Genomic DNA, 27,105 nt, shown 5'->3' on the forward strand with positions numbered 1-27,105 from the left:
GTAGTTTTACTGTGTCTCCTTTGTCTATGGCATACATGCAATTACAGATTAAATCCTTCCTCATTCTTGAAATTCAAGCATTCAAGCAGCAGAAGCGTAATGCAGGGCATACTCTTAGAAAAAAAAAAAGATTTGACAATTAGAGTGACGAATAATGCAGTAATGATGAATGACGGTAGCAGTGTATAAATATCATGATAACTATAAAGATAATCATTTTGAGTCCGACTGTGGGGCGCGTACTAATTCATATGTATGCATTAATGAGAGACGCTCCGAAAATATCCACCTCACGGATCAATGTGGGTTGATTTGACGGAGTACAACAGTTTACTGTGTCAACCGAACATATTGTCAAGAAAAGTCCATTCAAAATTTAGTGTGTAAGCACTTCAACATAACAATCTTTGAGCTCTGAAGTGTAATATATTTACCATCGCTATGTTTGCATATTTATGAAATGAGGATGACCAGCTGTTTAACCTCTGTGCTAATGAGTCAAACGTGCACAAATTTTACACACTAAGTACAATACCATAGACATATGAACGTGGCACACAAAAGGTTAACGAAGATTGTGCGCTCTGGCTCAGCAGAAGGGGGAAAGGACGTATCTATAGATAAGGTTTAAAATACGTCGTAATGCCATAACCTTCTTTGGAGAAGCATTGGAGAAGACTGTCGTCTTATACACTGGACTGCGTTGCTCTATGTATACTTTTATTCAAGTGTCATATTAAAATCGTGTTCTATGCAATAAGAAACTAATTGCTACAGTCATATTGATAGTTTTCACTTTTCCTTTAATATTATTGGTGCTTGCCTATGACGTGGTAAACGCAATCTTCTTATTGTGTGATTATGCGATGTTATCTGTATATCGGATGTTGTTCATGTTGCAACATAGATGTTATATGTCTTATTATTATAATCACTATATATGCTGAAATAATTGTTTCAATAGTGCTTGTGAATTTGTACAGTGGGCAAATTAGAAATCAATGATAGTCTGTATGAATGTATATTCGGTAAATTGATTTTAACTTTTCATGACATTACATAGTTATTATGTTACACTAAGTCAATACTCACTCACCACCCATCAGTCAGTCACCAAGGCAGAAGTTGCTATTTCAACCAGACCAGTCAGTGTGGCTGGAGACTGCACTTGATGATTACGGTATAAGAGATCGATGACCGATATGACAAAAATCAGGTATTGGAACCACGTGCTTCTGACTGTGGTTCATGGATAATACGATCATGACTGTGCGGGGAATTTATTGCTTCATTATGCGTATGCAGTATAGAAATTTCAGGCCACATAATAATTATGCCTCCGCCACGAAGTGACGCCGGAGGCATTATGTCTTCGGGTTGTCCGCCCTTCCGTCCGTCCATCCTCCCGTCCGTCCGTCCTTCCGTCTGTCCGTAATGAATTTTGTGTACAGCGTAAATTAAAAAACCGTTTAAGGTATCTTAATGAGCCTTGGTATGTATATGCATGAGTGGGCGAAGTTGAGCCTATTACTGTAACTTTTGGGTGCACATGCTCAAGGTCAAAGGTCAAAAGGTCAAGGTCAAATGCTCAAAATTTCACTATTTCCCCCATATCTATGCAATGCCTGGAGGTTTTTTCTTGAAACTTTGTGTATACATGTAATACCAAAATAAAGATTCTCCAGAGAGAGTTTTGAGTCACGAGGTCAAAAGTCAAATGTCAGAGGTCAAGTGAAAATGTTAAAATGTCATTTTTTTCTCCATATCTTGGAAATGGTTCAAGCTATCTTCATGGAACTTAGTACATATGCATATACTGACTATCAGTTATCATCTAAGGAATGTGGGGGTCATGCGTCAAAGGTCAAGGTCAACTCTTCAAAATTTCATTTTTTTCTCATATCTAAATGCAATACTTGCCAGATTTTTCTTGAAACTTGATATATACATGTATAACCCAATAGAGATTCTCTGGGAAGTTTGTTGCCCAAAGGTCAAAGGTCAAGTGAAAGTGCTAAATTTCATCTCTTCGTCCATATCGCGAAAGTGGCTCGAGGTATCATTATGAAACTTATGATAGTACATACAATGTATAGTATCTATAATGCATAAATATACCTGACAGTGATTCTCTTGGGAATTTTAGGGTCATATGGTCAAAGGTCCAGGGTCAAAGGCCAAGTTAAAATGCAAAAAAAAAAATACTATTTGATTGCATGTGAAATTACACTTTTTCTCCATACCTGCAAAGTTAATCAATGCATAGACTTATTAAAAAGGGTTAAAATTGAGGTACAAATCCTAAAATCCCCAAATACCTGCGCTCTTTGGCAGTATAGCCATCCATCCAATTAAACCTAGTTCAAGGAAAGTAAACATTTAACTTATTTGTGACAAACCTGTCATTTTAATATTTTGCCAATTATGTGAAACTCATCACACATTGTCAAGACATTGTAGGTACTATAGACCTATTAGGGGAACCATGCATTATGGCGGAGGCATACCAGTCGCCATAGCGACATTTCTAGTTTCATTATGTAATGCTATATACCTTGCCTTCTAACAAAGACAAAAAAAAAAAAAAAACACAAAAAACACCTCGATATGATTACCAAAGAACGAACCAAAGTGCACGAACAGAATTAAAGATATACCCAATGGTGATGTGATACAATGAACATAATGTGTCGAAAGATGATTATCGTGGTCCAGCATACAGAGGTACAATGTATATGCTATTTAGTTTGATTTATCGCATTCGATTGCCACTATTCTTTTAGGAGGGGGCATGGAAAGGAGGATTGGAGAGGAAAGAGTGAATGTGGATGAGATAAGAGCTTACATAGGAGGGAGGGAGGAATACTTTGTCACTCAAAAAAGCAATTCTTTGTTCATGTTTCTGAGTATATTTTTGTATAATGTATATCCTGTGTATATTACAGGACGCATTTATTTGATGTTTGGGTTTAAAGCAGTTTTGATCATGCTGTTTCACTGAAATTCTGTTATTTTATTTTTTAGTGTGTTATGTACTCGACGGAAATGGGGGTGTTGATGAATTAAGAATAAAAAATGATCTGAACAAACAAACAAAGAAAGAAAGAAACAAACAAACAAAAAACGGCCACACACATGGAAATCCTTTTGGCTGGGAATTCAACACACACATGCACGCGCGCACACACATACACACGCATACAAACAAACAAACCAACAAACAACGTCAACGGCAATCACATTTGTGTCTTTGATATTTTACTTTGCACAGTTAGGGTTAAGAATGATTCAAGTCACGACAGTGGGTCAAATCGTAGTTTTCCCCGAAACTTCCTTAAAGTAACCATAAATATTATAATGAGGCTGTGTTGAGTGAGCTGCTTATAGTACAAGGTACATTGTATTTTATCCTAAATCATGGATTTCTATGACAATCTTATAAATTGTGATATCATGTCATTCAAGGAAATTACTTTATTACCGATGTTAATGTTTGTGTCTTGATAAGTTATGATCTTCCCTTTACGAATTCAGTGTGTGTTTTGTGGACATTTCACTATGTGCAGATTGATACTCTACCTCCGTTTTATCGCGTCATAGGCCTACATCTGTGATACCAATAAATCGTCATTCTGTGTCTCTGTCACAATAATTCCTTTGCCATTTTCTCTTCTTTTTTTTTTTTTTTGAATTGTGGAGTCTGACATTATCCCTTTTCGGTCAATATGTGCCTCATCAATCTCCTCATCTTAGATCAATCTTTGGGGTTAAAAAAAAAATACTGATATATGTTGCAGTGTATGTTTCATTCTAGCATTTATAGTGTTTTTGAGAAATACAAAGCATCGACAGGATTTAAGAATGTTCGTATATAACAATATGATTGATTATATCCTTGTGTATGTGTGTCTGCGTTGTGTCTGTATACCATATTGCCAGGACGTAGCCGGAATTGTGATCCACAATGGCGTATGACGTTAATATAATATTTTCAGCCATTAAATGAAAATTTACTGCCTTCAATTGGACTGAGCGAATGTAGAAATATAATTATAGGAAAACACATCAGGGAAGATCGATGAAAAATCAGACAACTCGATACGAAAGTTTGAATTTGAAGAATTTCTGTACCGCCATCGTCTAGCTATACGGCCGTATTGATTATCAACGATTCATTATGTCACTATAGGACAACGATGTATAATGAAAATTAAGAGAATCGACATACTGCTCGCGTCACTTGGCTTAAAGTTACCTCTTTCAGAAGTCAGGGAGAATGGTACCCTCAACATAGGTCTATATCCTACTTATTATGTTGATGAAATTATATACTGTATAACGAATGATTACATGTTATTGCCCTGGGCCGACTAATTTTTGTAATCTAAATCCTCCATATAAACGACATTTCGCTGTCCTATCAATCCCCGATCAATCACAATGCGGTCATAAAAGTGCACGGAGGGCGCTTCTATACTTTTTGGTTACTGTATAAGTATGACAGCAAAGTTTGATGACAACTGTCAAACGAACAATGTTCGCGTGCATTAAATTTCGCGGAAATCTTCTTTTTCGTTCGATAAAGTACAGGCCACAGCGTACTGGTATCTCGAGGGCCAAGATTCGCGAAATAAAAATGCACACGCTTGAATGCGAGTGGGGTGGCCGGTGGCAATCCACAATACAATCACAAGAAAACTGTGTGGCACCTGTCACCGGCGCAAATTGATGTCTTCTTCTTCAGAATTGTGCAGAATCAGAAGGACTATCCAGGTTGGCAGCTGTGACACCCCTTCAAAATCTGTATCTGATCGTGGAGCTTGCAGAGCTTGACAATGTGGGCATGACACCCCTGTTTTTTTATCGTCGAGTTGTTGATATTGCTTGCGTAGTCCCACAGCCTGATATGTGTGCTGCCCCACAGACACAGGCGCAGACACACACTGCACAACACGCCGTCGCGTCGCGCCACCGCCACCTCAACTCTGCGCTGCATGTATGTGCATGAGCTGCAACTTTGCTGCAAGCACCTGCTAAGGCCAGGAAAGGGTAAATATATTGTGATTCAGTAAAATACACAGTACTACGCTACGAGATGCGTGTAGGAATTTATCCAGTAAAAGTCGGGTCCAAACTATGGCAAGTCTACTTGAAGTAACTTACAAGTTACAGGAAGTAAATTTACTAGTTCTAGGGTCTAGCTAGTCTAATTAATACTAACGTGGTTAGTGTAAATAAATTCATTGAATAACTAAATGACAATGTAGAGTCATCAAAAGATTGTTATAAGTATTCTTTGTTCCCAAGAACCTGTGCTGAATGGAATCTCCTTCCACCGGACATCAGAGAAGCTCCCAGTCTAAACTCATTCAAACGGAAGTTATATTCATTTCACTTGGGGAAAATTATCCAAAAAGCACATTACAAAATATGAACACTCCGCTCACTCGACCACGCCTGCACGTTTATATCCCTGATGTGGAGTTTGTGCAGTATCTCACCAGATCCAGACCGGATACACTAATTAATTTGACATGGACCGAAAGATCGGTGTGTATCTGGTCTGGTTGTTGGGGATATGTTCCGCGGAGACTAGTCTACGTCTGGCTTCACGGAATTCCCTCTATCAGTCTATGGTCGGAGGAGAGCCGACAAAGTGAAAAAAAGAATGATAAAAGACTTCCCTGGAAGCTGGACAGACAGATTGCATACTCTCGGAATAGACCCCACCTCTGTGTGTCCGTACTATAGTACTACAGCAGCTTGCCTGTTTACACTTGTGAATTCAGCCCCACCGTGTGGCGTTCAGCAGTACGCATTAAATGGTAAACTACATAAGCTGGGCGGTGCAGCTTTCTTCCACAGTATAATACTCGTATATGCGGCCCCACCAACAGCGTTTACGCGAGATTGATACAGCGGCGGCGCTGATTTCCACAACTTAGCATTTTTTGTCCTTCCTTTCTCCTGTTTTTTTCCTTTTTTCTTTCTTTTCTTTCTCCCTGTTATTCGTGGAAAGACTTCCTAATGTCCCTCTACTAATTCAACCATAAATACAACCCTAAACTAACCCAAACCTAACCCAAACCCTAAACCTTTTAATAACCTAACCTTACTTGCTAATGCCCGGATGCATGCGCACTACCGCGGTGGGGCTGATTTCATGATTTTGCTGATTTTTCTGTCTAACATGCTGCAGCAGTGCCCCAATGCTAAAGCTGAAACAACTGCTGAAAGGAATAAAGCAGTGTTAAATGTAAGGTTTTATATATTGTCTAGCATAAAATATTTTACTAAATTTTATACTATCTAGAACATACATCAAAACTTAGGCCACTCTTACTATGCGTTGGTCTACTTTCAGACCCAAAATTTACTTCGTTAATTTATTTGGTGAACATTCGTTTACATGTATGGCAACAGGAGTATAGAGCTAGACCTAGACATTAGTTCTAGAATCATAGTCTCAGTTCTTTACGTGGGGTTTTTATTCATTAATCATAGTACATGTATAAGTGTTTATGTGTACTGACAGTGACACTATAAAGTGATCAGTAGACAGTGCACTCCCATTATAACAAACATGGTTAAACTTTAATTTCCTTATACTGAAGTAAATTCCAGTCCCAAGGCACTCTAAACTATTAAAAGTCTATGGTACAAAATTTGCTTGTATTGTAAAGAACACTGTGTCTAACTGTCTATAGCAAAAATTTTGTTTCAGTGAGTAATTTCTGAGTGCTATTGACAAAGAAAGCAAAATAAATGTCCCCTATTATATTCTTATAATGATCAACAAACATTCAGAATAACGAACCTTATATAATTGTCGCAGTAACAAACAAAAAAACAACAACAACTTTGGAGCAACAAACCATGTCTCACTTCCAGAATGATGAACTTTCTGAATGACGAGCCTTCAGTAGAATGAACCTTTGGAGTAACGAACCTTCAGAATAATAAATCCTGGGAATAGCAACCCTTTCGAATCTTAATGAGCCTTCATTATAACAAACCTTCAAAGTAAAAAAAACCTGTGAGATAACAAGTTGTAGCCAAATCCTAAAAACTATCACTTTTTGTACACATGTTTTCATACCAAGCATAAAAAGTACAACTATAATTTATGCTCTCTCTTTAAGTGTGAATTTGAACAAAATTGATGAGATGGCATCCCATTTTACATAAGCTAGCAAGGTTAGGGTAGTGTAGAGTAGTATCACAAAAGTAGTAGGAGGTACATTATATGGAATTCTTCCCGATGGGCCTGTCCAATGAAGGGACCTAACCACCAGCACTACTACCTGACAGCCCACCACCCCCCCCCCCATTCGCCCATTCGGAGCCCAGAACATTACTAGGATGGTCCTCTGATGTGGGACCTGGGCTAGAATGGGAATTATCTTACATGGTGATGCACAAGTTGTCAATTCCTTACTTGGCCGTTGAAGTTATTATTTATGCAGCAAATAGATAAATGACTGAATAAATGAACAAATGAACAAATGAATGAATGAATGAATAAATGAATAAATAAATAAATGAATGAATAAATAAATAAATAAATAAATAAATTAATTAATTAATTAATTAATTGATAAATAAATAAATAAAAGAATTCTGTCTGTATGCCGGAGTGTTGCAAAAGTCAAAATGCAAACTGAAATTGAAAGATCAAAACTTATTAGAATAGTGCACATGGTGCACATATTACTCTCTGCAGCTACAGATCAATGCTGCAACAATTTCACTGAGCACTGTAGAAAGTGTAGTTGATTATACAAATGTAGGGGTTTATTTTTAAGGCTACAATTTGTTTAAAATATAATGCATACGGCAGGAAATGTTCTGTCTGAGGGATGTAAATGTAACTATACACAATTTCACAGCTCAAGCTGCCTGAAAATGAATACAAATTTAGAGTAAAGTTGAGGGCTTTCGCTTCTGTGGAATCAAACCACCGAGAACTGACGGTATTCTTACCATTGCTTATTGCAGATCATGATGTTGTCAAGAGGTTCTTCACTGGACTCCTTCTGTGGAAGGTCATACACCAATCACACTATATGGCAGCACAATCCATATGGCCATTGCTACGAGCAGCTAGTCTTCATCCTACCTGCCCATTGCTTGCTAGCTATCATCAGTGCTCTGTATGTTGACTTTTTGAGCAACAAATTGAGCAGTCCCAATCTTAAGAGGTCAATTGCAGTCCATGGTAGGTTTGTCACAGCAGTCCTTACTGCCCTGATTCAAGTATTAGACATACTGCTAAGACAATTTGTATCCAATGTAAAGCCAGCACCTGTGGATTATCTGGTGGATTGCTTGGCAGCGGTCGCATGGTTAATGGTAGCCGTGTACCTATGGAAGCTGAGACGTCAGAGCATTGCATATGTGCGGACCCACAAACCTGTCATAGGGTCATGGTTCTTGACACTGTTGGGCATCTGCGTCCGACTGACCACCATCAGCAAGGAGTTGCACAGTGAGGGTAAGACTCTATCCACTGGTGAAGAAGCCATTGTCTTTGCATGGACTGCTCTCCAGATCCTCTACCTCATTTCACTCCTGCCAGCCCCTCGACACACCAGAGTGCATCATGAAATTGGAGCCATTTCGTCGTATGGAAGCATAAATGAAGATCCCACAGAGGAGGAGCCACTGTTGGCCTCATCACATTCATCCAGATCTGGCACATGGAAGCTGGAGCTTGGCACAGCAGAGGATTCTGCCAGTCTGCTCTCAAGAGCTACTTTCTGGTGGACGCAACCCTTGATGCACAAAGGCGCCCAGGGTCAGCTTGTTCGGTCAACAGATGTGTTCCTCTTGCCAAAGAAGCTGACCACTGGGTATGTAGAGGCTTACTTCTCAACAGTTTATCCCCAAGGCTCCAGGGCATTTGCAGAAGAATTGTACTGTTTCAACGACTCACTCCATAATGGGAGGGCACCTGCAGTGAGTGAAGAAGGTGGGTCATATGGTTATGGAAGCGCGATAACAGGTGCAGTCCACAGAGAAGGACCTCTTGATACCGAGGTTGCCATGACGGAAAGAATCACACTCTGCCGGGCACTCTTCCGCGCATTTGGCTTGCGATTCTTCCTGTTAGGCGTAGTCAAATTTCTGGCAAATGTGCTCACATTTGCAGGTCCTCTCCTCCTCAATGCCATTGTGTCTTTCATGGAAAACGGTAAAGAACCGATGCGGTATGGCTACTACTATGCCCTTGGACTTTTCCTGTCAACATTCCTCAGTGCCATGCTGGGTACCCATTTCAACTATCAAATAACCAAGATACAAGTCAGGGTTCGTGCAGCTCTCATCACAACTATTTACCGCAAGTCCCTGGCAGTCAGCGCCACCACCCTGTCCGCCTTCACAACGGGACAGATTGTGAATTTTATGAGTGTCGACGCTGGGAGGATAGTCAACTTCTGCAACAGCTTTCATGCCTTTTGGAGTCTTCCCCTGGAAGTGGTTATTTCACTCTATCTGCTGTACAGGCAGGTATGTATCAAAGACTTTTTCATACATGGGTAAAGAAAGTGATTAACTTGTTTTTTATCATGCAACAGTGTGGTAAATTTGCTATTACCAGGTAACATTTGCATTATGTATACACAAGAAAGCCTCTCTGTAATGATGCATCTAGTTTGACAGGGTGTATTTGAATAATATGCCAATATCATTTGTAGCAATCTGATACTTTTGATACTTTGAAATGGAATGGTGCCACACAGGCATGCTGAGAATGCACTTTTTATTCAAGAGTTTTTCTGTATTGGATATTTATTTTCATTTTCCCTGTGAAAGCTGAGTACCTTCCCCTAATTGCACTACCTCTGTTGTGCAGACAAGATGAAATGTGCAGGCTTTTTTCGTATCAGTAATGCATACTTGCATCGGGACCGGCAATGCATCTAGCATGTTGTCTGCATGGAAGCCATTACAGGTATATATAGAGCATCTAATTGCTTTGTGTTTACCTAAAGGAATAAAGACCTACTCCATCAAGCTGTACATGGTGGAACTTCAAGTATTATTTAACAGCCTATCTTTAGGCAAGTGAATATTATACACTGAGAAACTTTCTTTGCAAATTTTACATCAACAAATTGTACTTGCTAGTATTATCCTGTGAGTATTGTTACTGCAGGTTAGGTTAACTTGAGGTGTTTTTTTTTTCTTCTTCTTCTTCCTCCCCCCACCCCTTTTCTTTGTCTGATCTCAAGGTTGGTGTATCTTTCCTTGCTGGCCTGGCCTTCGTGTTTCTGCTCATGCCTGTCACCAAGTGTTTGATGGAAAAGATACAGAAACTGAACACCGACATGATGCGACAAAAAGATGGAAGAGTGAAGGTAAGACATGGGGATATGTGGGCATAGACAGAGCCAGCAATAGGGAGAGAAGTATATCAGCACACTTATAGATGTGCTGTATAGCTTAATGTGCACTAGAGTATCAATTTTGCTGTAAGATTTTGCTATTAGACAAAAGAAAAACAAAAAATCACAACAACAAAATGCAGAAAACCTGCTTGTGAATACATATACTCTTGCCCTCAAGTTCCTTTCACAGACAGGTAATATGGAGGTCCATATACCAGTAGTTAATTTAGCTGAGATTGTAATACCTTTGTGAAGAAAGTGTTACATCAATCCTTTTATACAAAGCCGAGATGGGTTATCTCATACCATACTATTGCACACAAGCATAGGGGATGATCAAGAGCTGAAGTAATGCAGTATTTCAATACTCAGTGCTATCCTTCAGAGGCCAATATCTCACTAAATAGGAATTCATATTTATTATAGTATGCTCCTCACTGAAAGATGCGGTGCCTGTTGTCTGTGACCATTGCATCACAGATGTTTTTTTTAATTGTGTTGCCTTAAGCCTCGGGCCTTCCCATACCCTCACCACCTCAGATCATGAACGAGATTCTCAGCGGGATACGCGTCATCAAGTTCTACGCCTGGGAGCGCCACTTCAGGCAGCACATTGAGGAGCAGAGGTCAGAAGAGCTGCGCAGTCTGCGAGGCATCAAGTATCTGGATGCCATGTGTGTCTATTTCTGGGTCACCACGCCCATCCTCATCTCCATCCTCACATTTACGACGTACGCCCTTCTTGGACATGAACTAACAGCAGCAAAGGTTTGTTACCCTTTGTGGTGGTTTCAACTCAAATTGTTCCTAGCGCAACTAATACAGTGTATATGCTGTCATAGCTCAACTATAACATTTGTGCCAAGTGCGTGGTAGAAGAAAAGCCCGACACAAGTGAAATCACAGAATTACCTTACCCTCTGTCATATTCCAGAGGACGCCATGTTGAAATGTTAGATTGTGGTAAACTTATTCAGTTTGTTCAGGTGCTATATTTCCATACCATCCATTTAAAATAGCTTCCCTCGGGAGAATTTTGATTTCTTTTTTGATATCATCGCCTGCCTGATAGAAGGACCTTGAGGCTTGGGCAGTCAAAAAGTGTCGATGACAGTGACATATAAAAGAGCTTTCAAAACTATGCCATATTATGTAACATCAAAATTTGATTTGGGGGTCGTAATTTCATGCTAGGACCCTTCTCCTATGCAGGCAATGATAGATTCTCTCCTAATTCACAGATATGTCCATTTCTATGTTGAAAGGTGATAATTGCAATTTGAGGGGAAGGCAAGAAGGTCTTAACCCGTTGAGGACGAGTCCCGAGTATACTCGGGCAGGTGTCTATGGGAAATGCGTGTTGTAGCAAAATCAAACCGTCCTCAACGGGTTAACTTCCATGAAGATGTTCAATATCACTATCAGGGGTAACTACTGAAAGCAATCCTTTACACACAGCTATCACCTCTGAAACTGATTCTTTGTAAGATGTTTACACCCATCCAGTGTCAAATGAAATCATTTCATTAGAGTACGAGATCCTAACATCAAAGGTACTGTTACCTATCCCTTTGTCACGAAATATATTAGGGCCTTATCACATTAGCAGCACCATTGTGTATGTCAATTGTGTCTTGCATTGGCACACCTTGTCATGTGTAGATAAACTTTGAGATGGAGGTATTGTGAACCAAAAATTGCATGCATTTTAATTTCGTGAGATTTGCGAATTAAATGCACACAAAGTTCTCATGTACACTATATGCATTGAATGCCAATGGCAATTCATGAAAATTTCAAGCCACACCCAGTCGGCTTCAATTTGCAAGATGTCATGCCGTAAAATTATCTTGCTTTAGAGTAAGCCTTCCATTACACTGCACAACTCTGGTGCATGTTACATTTTTGAGTGATATGTAATCCAAATAGTCCCATTCCGACTAGTAATTGTCTCAGTGTTCTTCATTTCTCTGACGATCAGGTATTCACCAGCCTGGCCCTGTTCACCATACTCATTGGACCTCTGAATGCCTTCCCTTGGGTCCTCAATGGCGTCATAGAATCATGGGTGTCACTGAAACGTGTCCAAGAGTTCATGGATCTAGAAGAATCTGACCTGAAAGCATACTATCAGTCAGGTTAGCTGGTTAATTTTTTTTTTTCAAGTGATGTGATATATAATTATGATTTTTATTAATTGATACTCCAGATTCTTCACCATGCATTCAAAATCTGGGATATTCTCCATTGAGCTGCTTGATACTGACTTGCATCAAAATGCGTGTTGCTTTCAAGTGCTTCCACTTACAATGTATTTCTTTTGAAGCTTTCCTCTATCAGACCAGATTGTCACAAAGTTTTCCATTCAAAAATTCCAAAGTCCATTCCCACAGTTCCATGCTAATTTGCAAAATTTTGCAAAATCATTACCATGCACAAACACGTAGTATTCATTTTTACTCTTCCAAAGCCTGTATATCAGTCGTACAGGATTCTGTATTATTATAATTTTTTTTTTTTTTTTTTTTTTTTTTTAAATCCACCAACTCCTCCCATGATTATATGTCTTCCTTGAACTGGTAATCCATATTGTGGTGCTGCTGTCTGTGTGTGACACTGAGATCACTGGTGTGGTGTGTGTCATGAGCACTGATGTTATGATGCTGCTGTGCTGTTGGGCTCATTGTTGCAAGAAAATTTTCTTTCATTAAACTCTAGAAATTACTGTCACCCATTTTTTGATAACCCAGTGTACACCACCAAAATAAAAATAAAAAAAAATAATAATAATAATTCAACTAAAATGGCAGATTTCTGTTAGGTACTGCAGGGTAACAAATATCACATCAAATGTCACAGATTATGCTGAAGTAATGATTGTTCACTTGTCAGAAGCCACAGTTTGTAGTGTTGTCAAAATCACATGCACTTACTTTTATGTTTTCTTTAACTTGGTTTTCTTAAATAGATATGTCTCTATCAGAGGGAGAGCATCTCAAAATCCAGGAAGGATGCTTCCACTGGGAGCGACCCAAGAGAGAGGATGGAGAAGAGAAGGAAGGTGGAAACAAGGAAGAAGATGACAAGGGTGACAGAGAAAGAGAAGAAGAAGTAGAAAGGCTCATGAGCAGCACAGAGCAGGAGAATGACGATGGAGAAAATGTCAAGCAATCATTAAAATTGCAAGACATTGACTTCAGTGTGTTCAAGGTATGATGTTAAAGTTTTCACTGACAGTGCAGTACAGCAATTCGACAATGCAATGCAATGACTGTTTCTTCAAAGAAAGCCAGGTAGATTGGATATTGGAACAAAAATATCATTTGATGCATTGTATTTGCTTATGGTACACTCAGTTTTACACTGAAGTCAAATATACATCACAAGCAGACAACTGTGCTGACCTGGACAATTTATTGGGGAAGGGATTTCTCCCAGTCTCAGAGAAAGTGGTATGAGATATTTCTTAACTCGTTTTGGTGAAATATAAAGAATATGTTAGTCATATTTCTGCAATGTTGCTAATTTTGAAAAACTTAAGTAAAAAAATACATCAAGCTGTTTTTTTTTTTAAAGATGTTCAGGACACTTGCTTTCTCTTATCACATCATTCTATGTAGCTTTTATTCTCATTGCCAGCTATTTTCTTTTTCTTCTTCTAAAGAGTCAGCAAAAACTTGCAAAACATGATGTGAAGCAGTTTTATGTAATTTGTGTTGTAAAATCTGAAGGGTCAGTTGGTTGGCATCATCGGTCAAGTCGGCTCCGGCAAGAGCTCCCTCTTCTCGGCCATCAATGCCGACATGGTCAAGGAGGGTGGCTCCATAAGTGTGGCCGGATTGGGCCAAGGATTTGGCCTGGCGTCGCAGGACCCCTGGCTGCAGCATGCAACAGTAAGAGACAACATCACCTTTGGGAAGACCTTCAACGCCCACTGGTATCAGCAGGTGGTGGAGGCTTGTGCCCTCATGGAAGATATCAAAGTAATTTTAAACACAAGCTTTGTTGATTTTATATTGATTATACAGTACATACTTACATATTTTGGTTGCTGATATCACGTTCAGGGCACCATTTCACAAAAGTTGTAAGTCGTGACATTTTGTCAGTCTCAGTAAATTTCTTGGTTTTGATTGGCTGCGAGGTTTTGGTCACTGACTGTTACTGTAGTAACTGTCAGAGACTGACAACTTGTCAGGGCTGACAACTTACATGAAACGATGCCCAGATGGAAATGGCTGACGTGAAAAGGGGAAGGGCAAGCTGAGTCACCTGATCTTAGTTATCATTTCATTCCTTGGCCAACTGTCAGCAGCACTTCATGAGTACAATGTTACAAATTGCTCCAGACATTTAACGAGGATCACATGACAATGAAGGCATCTCAAGTTCCTGTATTGCTAAGATGATGTCAACTGGGTGTGTGCTGGATAACTTAGGGTTTCACATTTTGAAGTTACCGGTTATCACAAAAATCATACAATTTAAAGGTTTTGAGGTGCTCCCTCCTTGTTTGTAAAATGACTAGTTGTAATTGATGTCTCGCAAGTCACTGGCTCACAGCCCGTTCAATTGATGTATGTACATGTATATGTTTGAAGTTGCATCTTTGTGCGTAGCTCATAGCTCTGTTATGCATTTGTTGTGCTGTAGATCCTACCTGCTGGACATGACACGGAGGTAGGAGAGAATGGAGTTACGCTGAGTGGTGGACAGAAGGCAAGAGTTGCATTGGCAAGGGCTGTCTATCAGGTACTTACAGGGTGTCAGCATCATTCGCATCAGCATCATTCGTATATGAATGGGTAACTGTCTGATAGAATAATGACATCATTGTCTAAGTCTTTCCACACAGTATGTGGTTGTTTGTCTTACATTAAATGAATAATTTCGAGATGTGGTAGGAAGAAATATAAGTCAACAGAAATGTTCATACTTTATTGGTGTCCAATGCCAGGATAAAGAGATCTATCTCCTGGATGACCCCTTGGCAGCAGTGGACGTACACGTAGGCCGACACATCTTCTCCAAGTGCATTATGGGACTGTTGCGGGACAAGACTCGCATCCTGTGCACCCACCACACAGGATATTTGGCCGAGGCGGACATGGTCATAGTCATGGAGGGATGCAGAATCGTAAATGTTGGTGAGCCCAATGTAGTTTGCTACCTATGCTGATTTTGAAATGCTGTGTGGTCATAATGGGTTATGCAGTGTGTATGTTAAGAACATTTTGACCTGTGGATTACTAGAGTACACATCAAATGTAACATTAGATAAGTAGCATGAATTTTGATGCTGGAAGTAGTGTATGTCTGTGGCCTATATTTTCTCATAAATTTATGAACTAAAGCAAGACGTATTATTGTGTGACGAAAAGACGGTATTGTCTCTGTCCATATGGCATTACGTGACAAAAATGATGTTCGACAAGGAGATTATGTGTACAAAGTTTGTTTGATGCAAAAGGTACTAGCTCCTTAATAGTAAAGATTATTTGACAGAAATTGACAGAGGACTCAAGACGCATTTTTCTCTTCTGAATCTCGATCAAGGTCCTCCCAGCTCAGTCCTCGGCCATTCCCAGTTTGCAACCCATCTCCAGTACAGTGAGAGTGTCGGCAAGACCAGCACAGAGGACTCGTTAGCAGGGAAAGAGGTCACGGGACGCACCAAGGGTGGGGAGAAACTTGTGGAAGAAGAAGAGAAGGAGGAAGGTGTGGTGAAATTTGGCGTCTACAAGGCCTACTGGAATGCTGTGGGCAAAATCTTGGCTCCCTGTGTACTATTCTCACTCTTCCTAATGCAGGGTATGTTCAGTGAAGGGGCTTTCACACTATTTAAAGCCTACATATAGAGTTGCATGGTGCTTCGTACCAACTGCGCTATACTTCCACTGCCCTATGCTGTGCCCGCCCTGGCCTACAAATGTACATGTGTGTAACAGTGTGCACAGAGGCATACGCAAGATTTTCTGAACTTGTTTCACACTAAATGAGATAATTTTGTCAGTCCACATATAGTCATGGAGTGAAAATCTGAAGAATTATCACCGACTAGATATGATAACATGAGTCTTTATTCAGTGATAGTATAGTTTCAACAGACAATGCAAGATAAGACAGTGTGAAATGTACATATGACAAGATCTGTCTGTATATCTGACATCTGACCAAATGTTTGTATCCCCCCCCCCCCCCCCCACTCCCACTTTTCCTTGGCCTGGATTGCCTCTGTAGCATCAAAGAATGTGAGCGACTGGTGGCTATCATACTGGACTGTCCACACTGGTGGAAATGCTGCAGGGAACAGCACCTTAGCCCCGCCCACTGTAGACCCACCCACCGTCCACTTCTCCCTACTGGATCCAATATACAGCTCTTTGGGACTAGGGCATCACGTGTGAGTTTGCATAGAAAGAGTCTCACAAATGAAATGATCTTGTGAACATGTGCATTGACGTGTGAAACAAACCAATACCAGCTCAGCGTAAGAGAGATCTGTAGGATGCGCATCCAAATCAGATCAGAAATGGTTTCTGGTGAAAAAATTTTAACAGTGGAATGGAAATGAGTCGATATTGCTGTCTTTAAATGAATCCACAAACCAGTTTCCAGTAAACCTTTATCTTAATTTGAGATATACACAAATGTTATGTTATAATTTGTATCCAGTCTATGGTCATATAGTTTTTCTATTTTAAGCAAAGTATATGAAGGCGATGTACTAGTTTGTTTTTGTTTCCAACTTTGTATCTTCATGCTTTACCACTAGATCAACAACTCACTCAGGACTCTGGAGTTCCACCAATGGTTCTGAACGTGGTCTGGAGTTCTATCTCGGAGTCTATGGTGGCCTTGTGGGAGCTAACTCAATCTTCACGCTCATACGGGCTTTTCTCTTCGCTTACGGTGGTATCCGAGCAGCCACAGTCATCCATGAAAGATTGCTTGAAAGCATTCTAAAGGTGAGTTCAGTCAAGCATAATATCTCCAGCAGTCATTTTTATCACGACAAAGTAGCCTGGGCTGGTTGGAGAGAAAATCTAAGTAGTTTTGCTATAGTCTGTTTTAGAGTCAATCTGTTCGAAACTTTGCTTTGTTTTGTTCTTTTTTAATTACAACTACTAGCAATAATTTTAGTAAATATATCGTGCTAAATTATGCTTCCAAATCACAATAATTAGGAGCACTTAGAATTTTGTGTCTTTATCTTCAGGATTGGATTGCATTACAGTCAGTGCCAACAGTGCTGCCATTAAGTGAAGTATGTGCAAAGTGGAATATCTCATGAATAGTGTGCATTAGATGATGAGAATGAATATTTTCTTATGCCTCCATGTAATGCTGACAATGTAAGGGTGTGAGCTTTGGTGCTTGAACATTAGTGAGGCAGACATATGTTGTTCTTTTTTGTTTGTTTTGAGGACCCATGTAAGCGTCGTAATCAACTGCATATTGCAAATCCTATGTCATTTTGTAAATTTAATGTCATGTTGTTTGCAATAGTTAATTATCAAAAGAGTTTGGTAAATTTTTTTTTTTCTCCAGGCTCCCATCTCATTCTTTGATGTGACGCCGGTAGGCCGCATCATCAACCGCTTCTCCTCCGACGTGTTCACCGTCGACTTTAGCCTGCCGTTCGTCCTCAACATCCTGCTGGCTCAGGCCTTCAGCTTCCTGGGCACAGTGGCCATCACCTGCTATGGCCTGCCGTGGTTCACACCCTGCCTCATCCCCATCGGAATCCTGTACTACATCATACAGGTAGGAGTTGGTTTGCCATGGGGGCATTGGGCATCAATATTATTTGGTTACGTGGGTCACTGAAATAAGAGCTGGCCTCCTACTGTCATCTCTAGAGGGCGATATGAGTGTGTTCTAGTTAATCTGAGATGAAATCTAGTAAATCTAGTAAATATCTAGAGGACGATATGAGTGTGTTCTAGTAAATCTGAGTAAATCTGAGTTACCACAACTGGTGGGGAACGTAATGTAAACCACATGTTAGCAAAACCCAGCAGAAAAGAAGAAAATAAAGACACATGCTGTGTATGTGCATAAATGATGGTCATTTCTGTAGATAAACTGTAAATTTGAAAATGGTGACAGAAGAATGCAAAGTTTTGCAATTTTCTTGATTTCACGAAACCATCATCCAAAATTTTCACTTTCACTTTTTCTTTCAAGAACTACTATCGTAAAACATCTCGAGAGCTTCGTCGCATCTACAGTATCTCCAACTCAGCCATCTACAGTCACTTCTCAGAAACTCTGGCAGGCTTGGCTACCATTAAAGCAATGAGGGCCACACAAAGGTGAATTATGGTAACATATATATGTTCATGAAGTATCATGATCTAGCCAAGATGCAGCTTCTATATTGCTGTTCCACTTACTATGATTAACCCGTTGAGGACAGACTAATTTTGCTACAATACGCATGTCCCATAGACACTTGCCCGAGTATACTCGGTACTCGTCCTCAACGGGCTAATGTGTTCATAATGCTACTCTTAAGAATTGTACAGAAAAGGGACCTATTTCCGATTATCACAGCTCAAGAAAACTCAGTCATTTTGATGGGGGAAATATTGGACAAAAGAATGCTTCGTGCTTTTCTGCCTGATTGCAAGCCAACAAATCAGCAAGAAAATAATATTTTCAGACACTTTGACATGTTATTGTGCAATCACAGAATATAGGTTACATCGTGTGGTTTTGTTTTTATCTCAGTCAAGTCTATGCATTGTACCATTTTGCATGCAGGTTTAGACGTGAAAATCAAGAAAAGCTGGAGTTGAATCAGCGTGCTTGGTTCAGCAGCAATGCCGTAACATACTGGCTTGCCTTCAGACTGCAGATGATAGGCGTAGCCATGGTGACAGCAGTAGCCATCATAGCTGTACTGGAGCATCATTTTAACACTGTAGATCCAGGTTTGTCATTTATTACTTCTTTTAACTTTGATTTGGATTTTCAATGTAAAAGTTATTTATCTATACAATGCAATTGCATACTGACTTTATGTTGATACATCATACCCTGTTCATCACTTCTGTGGACAAATAAATTTTGAAGTATGTGTCATATGTATTATAATAAGTTTCCTACTACTTATGTTCACATTACTTGAATACGCCCACAGAAAAAAAAAAAAAGATATCCAAACCAAGATTCTGTCAATGTCATCATCTGACAGTCACTGCTTATGTACTAGTATGACTTACAAAAGACATTGAAGTGCACCTTGCCGTTAATCGAACATCGCTTTACATTTTTCCATGATGTTAGTACAATTGCAGGGAAACATGCATTGTATGGTTGGTCTGTAAAAGGGGAAGGTGTATTCCATTGTCTTTTGTTGGTCATAATAGTACTTTAGCAGTGATTGACGGATGATGTCATTGACAGAACCTTTGTTTGGAGGGTTTTTATGAGCATATCAAAGTAGTCTGAAGAAAAGTAGTAGAAAAATCATTATAAAACATATGGCACATATTTAGATGTTTGTTGGGCCACATAAGGAAAGATCAAGGTACATGTATTATAAATCAATACAAGTCAACAAGCATTTGCATGGCATACCTAGGTAGTTCCTTTTAGAGGAATAGGTTGTAGTGAATAAAATATTGGGTAACTTATGTTCTCTTTCTATAGGAAATTATAATGGTGTATTTTCCTATAGTTGTCCACAATATGAATAGGACAGAGCAATGATAATTGTTCACTTGAAACTAAAGAGACTTCAAACGCATGAAGAGCATGTTTGGTCAGAAATAGCATGTTTCAGCATCAGATATTATCTCATGGGGAGATCAGTCTTAAACCAGCGATAAGGTTTCCCCATGTTTACTGCTTCTGATTCCAAAGGAGGCATTCAGGTATTTGAATCTCGAGTGCCGTGCTTATAAACAAGCTGTAGACGGTCTGTTATGACAGATTGAACTTACTGGCTGCCGAGTACAATCCAAATTACTCACTTTCATATCATGTTGACCAGTTTGTTTGTTTGTTTGGTTTTTTTTTCTGCATGCATAATATAACAAGAATTGTATAGTCCACTTTTGTTGCAAATCTTTGCTGTCACAGATAAGACCAAATATGTCTACACGGCATCAAAGACAATTTCAACCAGTAGATAACTTTGTTGCATAAAAATCATGAGGTCAAGTCGAAGAGTGCCAGTGATCACTGTCCTGTAAAAATATCATGTTAATGTTCCTGTGGCTTTAATTCCTGTTTGCTTCTCTTTCTATCACTGTACAGGTCTGGTCGGTCTAGCCATTTCCTACGCCCTGTCCATCACCAACCTCCTTATCACAGCCATCACGCAGTTCACGGAAACAGAGAAAAATATGATCAGCACGGAGCGCACTGAGCAGTACACTGTTGGGATTCCGGCAGAGCTACAAGGAGGCCTCGTACAGGTGAGGAAGGTACCTCAGTGATCCCAGCAACCGCAACATCAAGATTGAGGAGCCCTGTTTTCAAAGTACTGGTATAGTACAATGACAACTGGCAATGATTCAGTTTATTATGACATGAGTTAAGCAACGACTTACATATAGTTGTAATTAGTATTCAAATAATTTACTGTGGTTGCTGTAAGTTTTAGAATATACAGTCAACGCAAAATTCTGTACTACATGTACAGAAGGAATTGTCATGAATGTGACCCTGCACCTCAAAACAAACAAAAAGTCGCCAGACATGAATTTTTAGTTAAGACAATATTCTGAAAGAGCAGACTTTAAGCTTTAAAATGATGTATAACTAAAATCAAATGGACTCTCCTAACCTATCTAAATATTGGAAAGAAAGCACAAACTCGGGAAAAGTGTGAACTGAGAAAAGAGGCTCTGAAGTACAGTGTCTATTCAAGCGCTTAATCTTTACCAAACCGTGCTGGCTGTGCGATGAATGGGACAAAAAACTGGAAGTAAACCACCAGAGTAACAACAATGAAGGGATTATCAGATTAAACTGAAATTAAGAACGCCTCATTAACACATTCTATCCATAATTAATGCCAACTTTCAAAGCAGTAGCACTATCCTTTCAAAAGTTATTAGAGTTGAAAGTGAAGAGTGTGGACAAGGTTTTTCAGGGATTCTAAAGACACACCTAATCACACTATTCTACAAAAAATGTTTGAGATAAACTGCTAATAAAACACACTTTCCTGCCCATTTTATGATACCAAATTTTAGCATAATGTAAAAGAAGACCCGCTCTTTCAGAAAATGTGAAAAAGTCAAGTTCGGCTAGGTTGACCCATTTCACTTCTTTTCAGTCCTCACGCAAAATCAGTGTGTGCAACTTTATGTTCGTGTTGAGGTGCACGGTCACAAATTCTACATACTAATGAACAGTAATGTATTTTCTGTTGTGCAGTTATGTAGTTTTACATTTTGGATGATATAGATATTTTGAAGAGTATGTGTTTGATTTATAGTGATTGTCCAAATCATAGACTTCCTGCAGTAGTTTACCATGCTTCATTTTACAGATCTCTTTTCGAGCAGTTGTCATTAGTAGATTTTTCGTTGCATTCCTTTTTCGATGTAAAATTTTAGCCTCCAATAACCTGGCCACGTCATGGGGTAGTGCGCTTCCACAACGTCCACTTCTCCTACCGCGCCGACCACCCAAAGGCCCTGGACGGTGTCAGCTTTGAGACCCGTCCTGGGGAGAAGGTGGGCATCGTGGGCAGAACGGGCTCTGGGAAGTCCACCCTCTTCCTGGCGCTGTTCAGGATGGTGCAGATCCAGCAGGGGGAGGTGTCTGTGGATGGAGTCAACCTCACAGACTTGGCCCTTGAGGATGTCAGGTAGAGTAACAGTACAGTACAGGGATAGGGAAAGGTGACACCTGCAAGTTTCATACCACCCACTGTCCCCACCCCCTTCCCCTTTCACCTTTTTTGGTGACATCCTTAACTCACCTGCCCCAACTTGTTAAAAATGTCATCATCCTATGTGCATCATATTTCACGTTTTTGGGGAGAGATAAGGCCTGTCTACTTTGTTGTCACGTAATGAGTTATTGTGTCCCATGATCATTCTGAAGTTTGATGGACATATAGCTGTGAGTGAAAATGCTCTCTCATTATGTTTGTTGCATGGACGTAAAGTGGAAATGAGTGGAATATCACAAGAAAATGCCATGTGTCATCTAAGTGTGTAGAAAATTATACTTGGTATTTACTTTGTCGCAGCTGTCCATGAATTTTGATATCTTGGTCATGGCTTGATGTCATGAGACCCATGCAATCAAGCATTGTGTTGATTATGCAACCATATTCTTGTAGCAGTATTTTAATCCGCAATGCACTGTGTAGATGCTTTAGGTTTGTTGCAACTCTGCAAATACGACAAATTGATTGATATCTGTGATGGAAAAATATGTCATAATGTAGCGAACAAATTTGTATGGTGTCCATAATGTTTCTGTTTCTGTTGCAGTTCTTTTCTGTAACATCTACAATTTATATGATTAACAAACTATTTTACCACACAGGTCCAGGTTGGCAATCATTCCACAGGATCCATTTCTCTTCAGCGGCACCGTGAGGACAAACCTTGACCCAATGGGTCAGTTCACTGACCAGGAGCTCTGGAGCGTCTTGGAGAAATGCCACTTGAAGGAAGTGGTTACTCGCATTGGTGGATTGGAGACCCCGGCTGGAGAGGGAGGAAAACTTTTCTCCACTGGTCAGAAACAGCTGGTCTGTCTTGCTAGAGCAATGCTGACCAAAGCAAAGGTGAGACATGACTCTTACTGTATTGCAACATTTGATATCCATGTCATATGCCATTGAATTTGTGTTTACTAGAGTGTTATCTATGCTCAGAATTATAAGCTTGTGAATCTTAATTTGATTTCCTTTATATGTGTTGTTCTGTCATCCTATATTTATACATTTCCAAGTTAACCACGTGACCATAAATCCTCTTCTACTGTATCAGTCTCTCCCATTCTACTGTGCCTAGAGAATGAGCTCTTGATATATTTTATTACCAAAGGCATACAAAAAGCTGTTTTCAAACTTTGCAATACACTGTATCTAGAATTGATTACGAAGTGGTTATCACTTGGCCTCTCTACCCAAGACAAGCAATTTTTGGAAACAACATAATGACAGCTACCACAGCAATGACAAAATGCTCAGTTTGCTGTTTGCCTTGCTGTTGGCATTTGAAAAGGTTGATATCGCATCAAGGTCCACACCTTATCTACTCTGTTGATGTCAAAGCTTCATCATGTCTTGCCATGCAGGTAAAATTTGAATCTGAGTAAGAGGATAATGATTATTGATATGAAATATTACACCTTGGATCAACTGTATTTCAGACTTTCTCTTGACATGAAGATTTTCAGGAGATTTTAGAAACTGTTGAGGTGTAATATTCTGAGGTAGAGGGGAGTAATCATTAATATGAAAGTAACCCTTCATTAAGGATCTTATCATATTTTATACTTACTCTTGATCCCATCACAGGTTCTGTGCATTGATGAAGCGACAGCCAACATCGACATGGAGACGGACAGCCTCCTGCAAGAGGCAATCCGTGAGGAGTTCAAGGAGAGCACAGTCCTCACCATAGCCCACCGCATCAACACCATCAGCGACAGCGACCGCGTACTGGTTATGAGTGGGGGAAGGGTGGCCTACTTTGGACAGCCAGATGATATTTCTGCAGTGCTGTGATGTGACTGGTTGAAACCATTTGAAAGTCTGTGATGCAAATGGCCCAGGTGCATCGCAAAATATCTGTCTTCATTTCCCACCATTCTTGTTGATGTGACTCCTGTTCCCTTCAAAATATGTTGTGTGCTATTTTAGTGGTACATGTATTAGCCCTATCTTTGAGGTGTTATAATGACCTCTGCTCATCGAGTTGATGGGTGTTAGCTTCTGATAAAGTACTGATGCAGAAGTCAATTCACGACATTCATTTCATGGTCACAATGAATTGAAAAGTCTAGAGGTGTATTGTATTTTCCTGGGATAAATGGCAAAGACCTCTTGTATTCAGTGAAAGAATTTGGAAATTTGAAGATAACAATTTTTCTCTAAACCTGGGGAAACGGTTGAACTGAAATAGGACATATTGTATTGTGGTAGTAAATACTATCAATGATTGCACTTTGATGGATTTTGCACAAAGGTTCAATAATTCTAAAGAGCTGTGAGAAGATGAAAAAGAATTATCCTTCTTCTGTCATTTCTAGCATTATGAGGGTACATGTGAAATGTCTGATGCTGAATTCAGCATTGTTAGCTGTCAAGTGGGATATTAATCTCCCCTCTGTAGACCTTGAAATGACTGATACAAGAAGCACTAAAGAAAAGTGTCTCTTTTTTTTTAAATACTTTTGCTGGTTTATCCCACATGCCCCCAAATAAGTTTTAAAATATATTTTTGTTTTTCATATGTAGGCCGATATACTCCGATTCACTGGCAATATTCAATTCAGTATAAATGCAATCTATGTGAATGACATGATGCTATTTGTCACTGTCTTACCACAGGGTATTCTGATTGAAGAGGCGGTTCACATTCATTTACATTTCACTTTAACATTACATTTTTATTATGAGCATCTGTTGCTGTTCCTTTCACCTCAATGTGTACATGAAGTTGAGGTTACTTCAAACATTCCATTATTCTTTGCATTATTTGACTTAAGAGTGTCTTCTATTACCAGTGTATCTTTATTAATAGCCAGAGTAGTAAAAAGTAGGATTTGCATGAAGTTCTCTCCAGAGTCTTGATTTAAACGAAAGAAAGCAAACGAAAAGAGAAATTGACTGTTCATATCAAGGTATCTGTTGCATAGCGTGGAAATAATCCATCATGTACGATGCCGTCTGCTCTTGTTTCTTCATTTTGTTTTAACGGGTATATTCTTTGATGTTAGTGATGATTGTGGTTATTGATCAACTTTGTGTTGCAATGACATGGAAGATAATGGCGTCTTACAACTATGCACATGCCTTGGACAATCACCATATAATTCTAACTTATATGTTATGATATTTCCCTAAGGGCCAGCCAATCCGACATCACATGATTTATCTGTGAAATTAAATGTGGCACAATGCAAGTATGCAATAGTTACCTTGTGAAGTAGATTGCTGCATAGGAAGAGTCAATGCAAGTACATTTTTAAAATGTTTGCTCCAATACAAATACAAAAAGAAGAATTAATGATTTACCCAGTATAAAAATGGGGGTATTTCTGTGCCTTCTCGTGGGACAGTGTACTCCCTTTAAAATAAAGTCTTCAGGATTGGCAATTTTCTTTTTGCTATATCAATGTTTCATCGTACCAAGACAGTAAAGCATATCATAAAGACATATAGATGATAATTTTGGGACCTTAGTTTTTACTTCGTTGTAAGGAGAATGTCATTATAACTGTGTTTGTTCTAGTTGGAGTGCACTGTACCTGCATCGACAATGTCTTCATTTGGTTTGTATCCCTTGTATGAAGTTTTTACACTTCAAGCACAGGGAGGAATAGTTTTATCATATTTGTCACAAAACAAAAACCTAGATTGCTACTATCGGTAAATATCTGTAATATTGTGTACAAGTATGCCTAACTACCAATGCACTCACCGGTGACACAAGTGTAGACAAGTTTCTGATGAATGAAAGGAATCCATGGTAACTTATTACATTAATGTGATGACAATGGTGATGTCCTTACTGCCAGTGTTGATATCGAAAAATCATCTGTTTCTACATAAGAGTGTATCTCATTCTCAAAGAAGTCAGTGACTGAAAGTTGCTTTCAAGTTTATATGTTATTAAATTATATTTTTCTCCTAGTATATGTGATGAAAGTGCATTTTGTATTTCCTTCATTCTGCCAATGATGGACATGAACCAAAAGACCCCCTCAAAAAAAAAAAATATTTCCTGCTGAAAGTGACAGGCACAGAATGATAGTCTTACTCATTTGTAAATCAGCTATTTCTTTTCTTATGTGTTGATGATGAACATGATGATAATTATTGTTTCTATTAATGAGTTGCTATGCTGATGCATGTGTGGCAATTCAGTCATATGCTGAGGAGACTGAATAGGGGAGAATTTAGAAATCCAATTGTGAGTGATACATGTGCAAAAGTGTGTCTGCAGTATGTTCTTTTTTTTTGAGGGGGGGGGGGGAATGTGTCTTGAATTCCTGCATAGGTTTTGTGATTTGTGCATGTGTGTGTGTGTGTGTGTGTGTGTGTGTGTGAGTGAGTGTGTGTGAGTGAGTGTGTTTGTGTGTGTGTGTGTGTGGTGTGTATTGTCTAAATTCATCAGAGTGTTGATGATTAAAGATGGCAATGTGTGTGCATGTGTACTGGTACTTGTGGACTCAATACACTCCCTGTCATCTACAAATCACACCACCATGACTAGTATTGAACAATGCACCTTTAGGCAATGTAGGAATTAACTCTTGCTTCATTCAAACCAATTAAAGGGATCATGAAGCTTTGGTTGAGACCTAATTTCAGGTTTCTAACATTTTTTGGGTGAGATAATGAGAAACCTCTACAATATGAAATATGAAAGAGCATGTAATTCCATGAGGAATTCAACATTTATTTGATGAAAATTGGTTTTGAAATGGTTGAGATATCCAAAACAGAGTGATTCTAATAAAGTGTAGGACCCACATTTTATTACGATTGCTTTGTTTTACT

At 39.3% G+C, this 27,105-nt stretch overlaps 1 protein-coding gene across 1 annotated transcript; it reads left to right on the forward strand.

Moving 5' to 3' along the window:
* Positions 1-4,850: 4,850 nt before the first annotated feature.
* On the forward strand, positions 4,851-26,235 carry LOC140229424 (ATP-binding cassette sub-family C member 10-like). Its single transcript, XM_072309675.1, has 19 exons — positions 4,851-5,049; positions 7,999-9,510; positions 10,236-10,361; positions 10,932-11,159; positions 12,373-12,529; positions 13,360-13,601; positions 14,123-14,374; positions 15,045-15,143; positions 15,349-15,538; positions 15,948-16,202; positions 16,632-16,794; positions 17,167-17,359; positions 17,943-18,158; positions 18,582-18,709; positions 19,161-19,330; positions 20,661-20,821; positions 21,971-22,224; positions 22,914-23,157; positions 23,896-26,235. Exons 2-19 carry the CDS (start codon positions 8,002-8,004, stop codon positions 24,103-24,105), a joined length of 4,797 nt encoding a protein of 1,598 aa, XP_072165776.1. The 5' UTR covers positions 4,851-5,049; positions 7,999-8,001; the 3' UTR covers positions 24,106-26,235.
* The last annotated feature ends 870 nt before the right edge of the window (positions 26,236-27,105 follow it).

This window comes from Diadema setosum, chromosome 1 (assembly GCF_964275005.1).
Source record: "Diadema setosum chromosome 1, eeDiaSeto1, whole genome shotgun sequence".
NCBI lineage: Eukaryota > Metazoa > Echinodermata > Echinoidea > Diadematoida > Diadematidae > Diadema > Diadema setosum.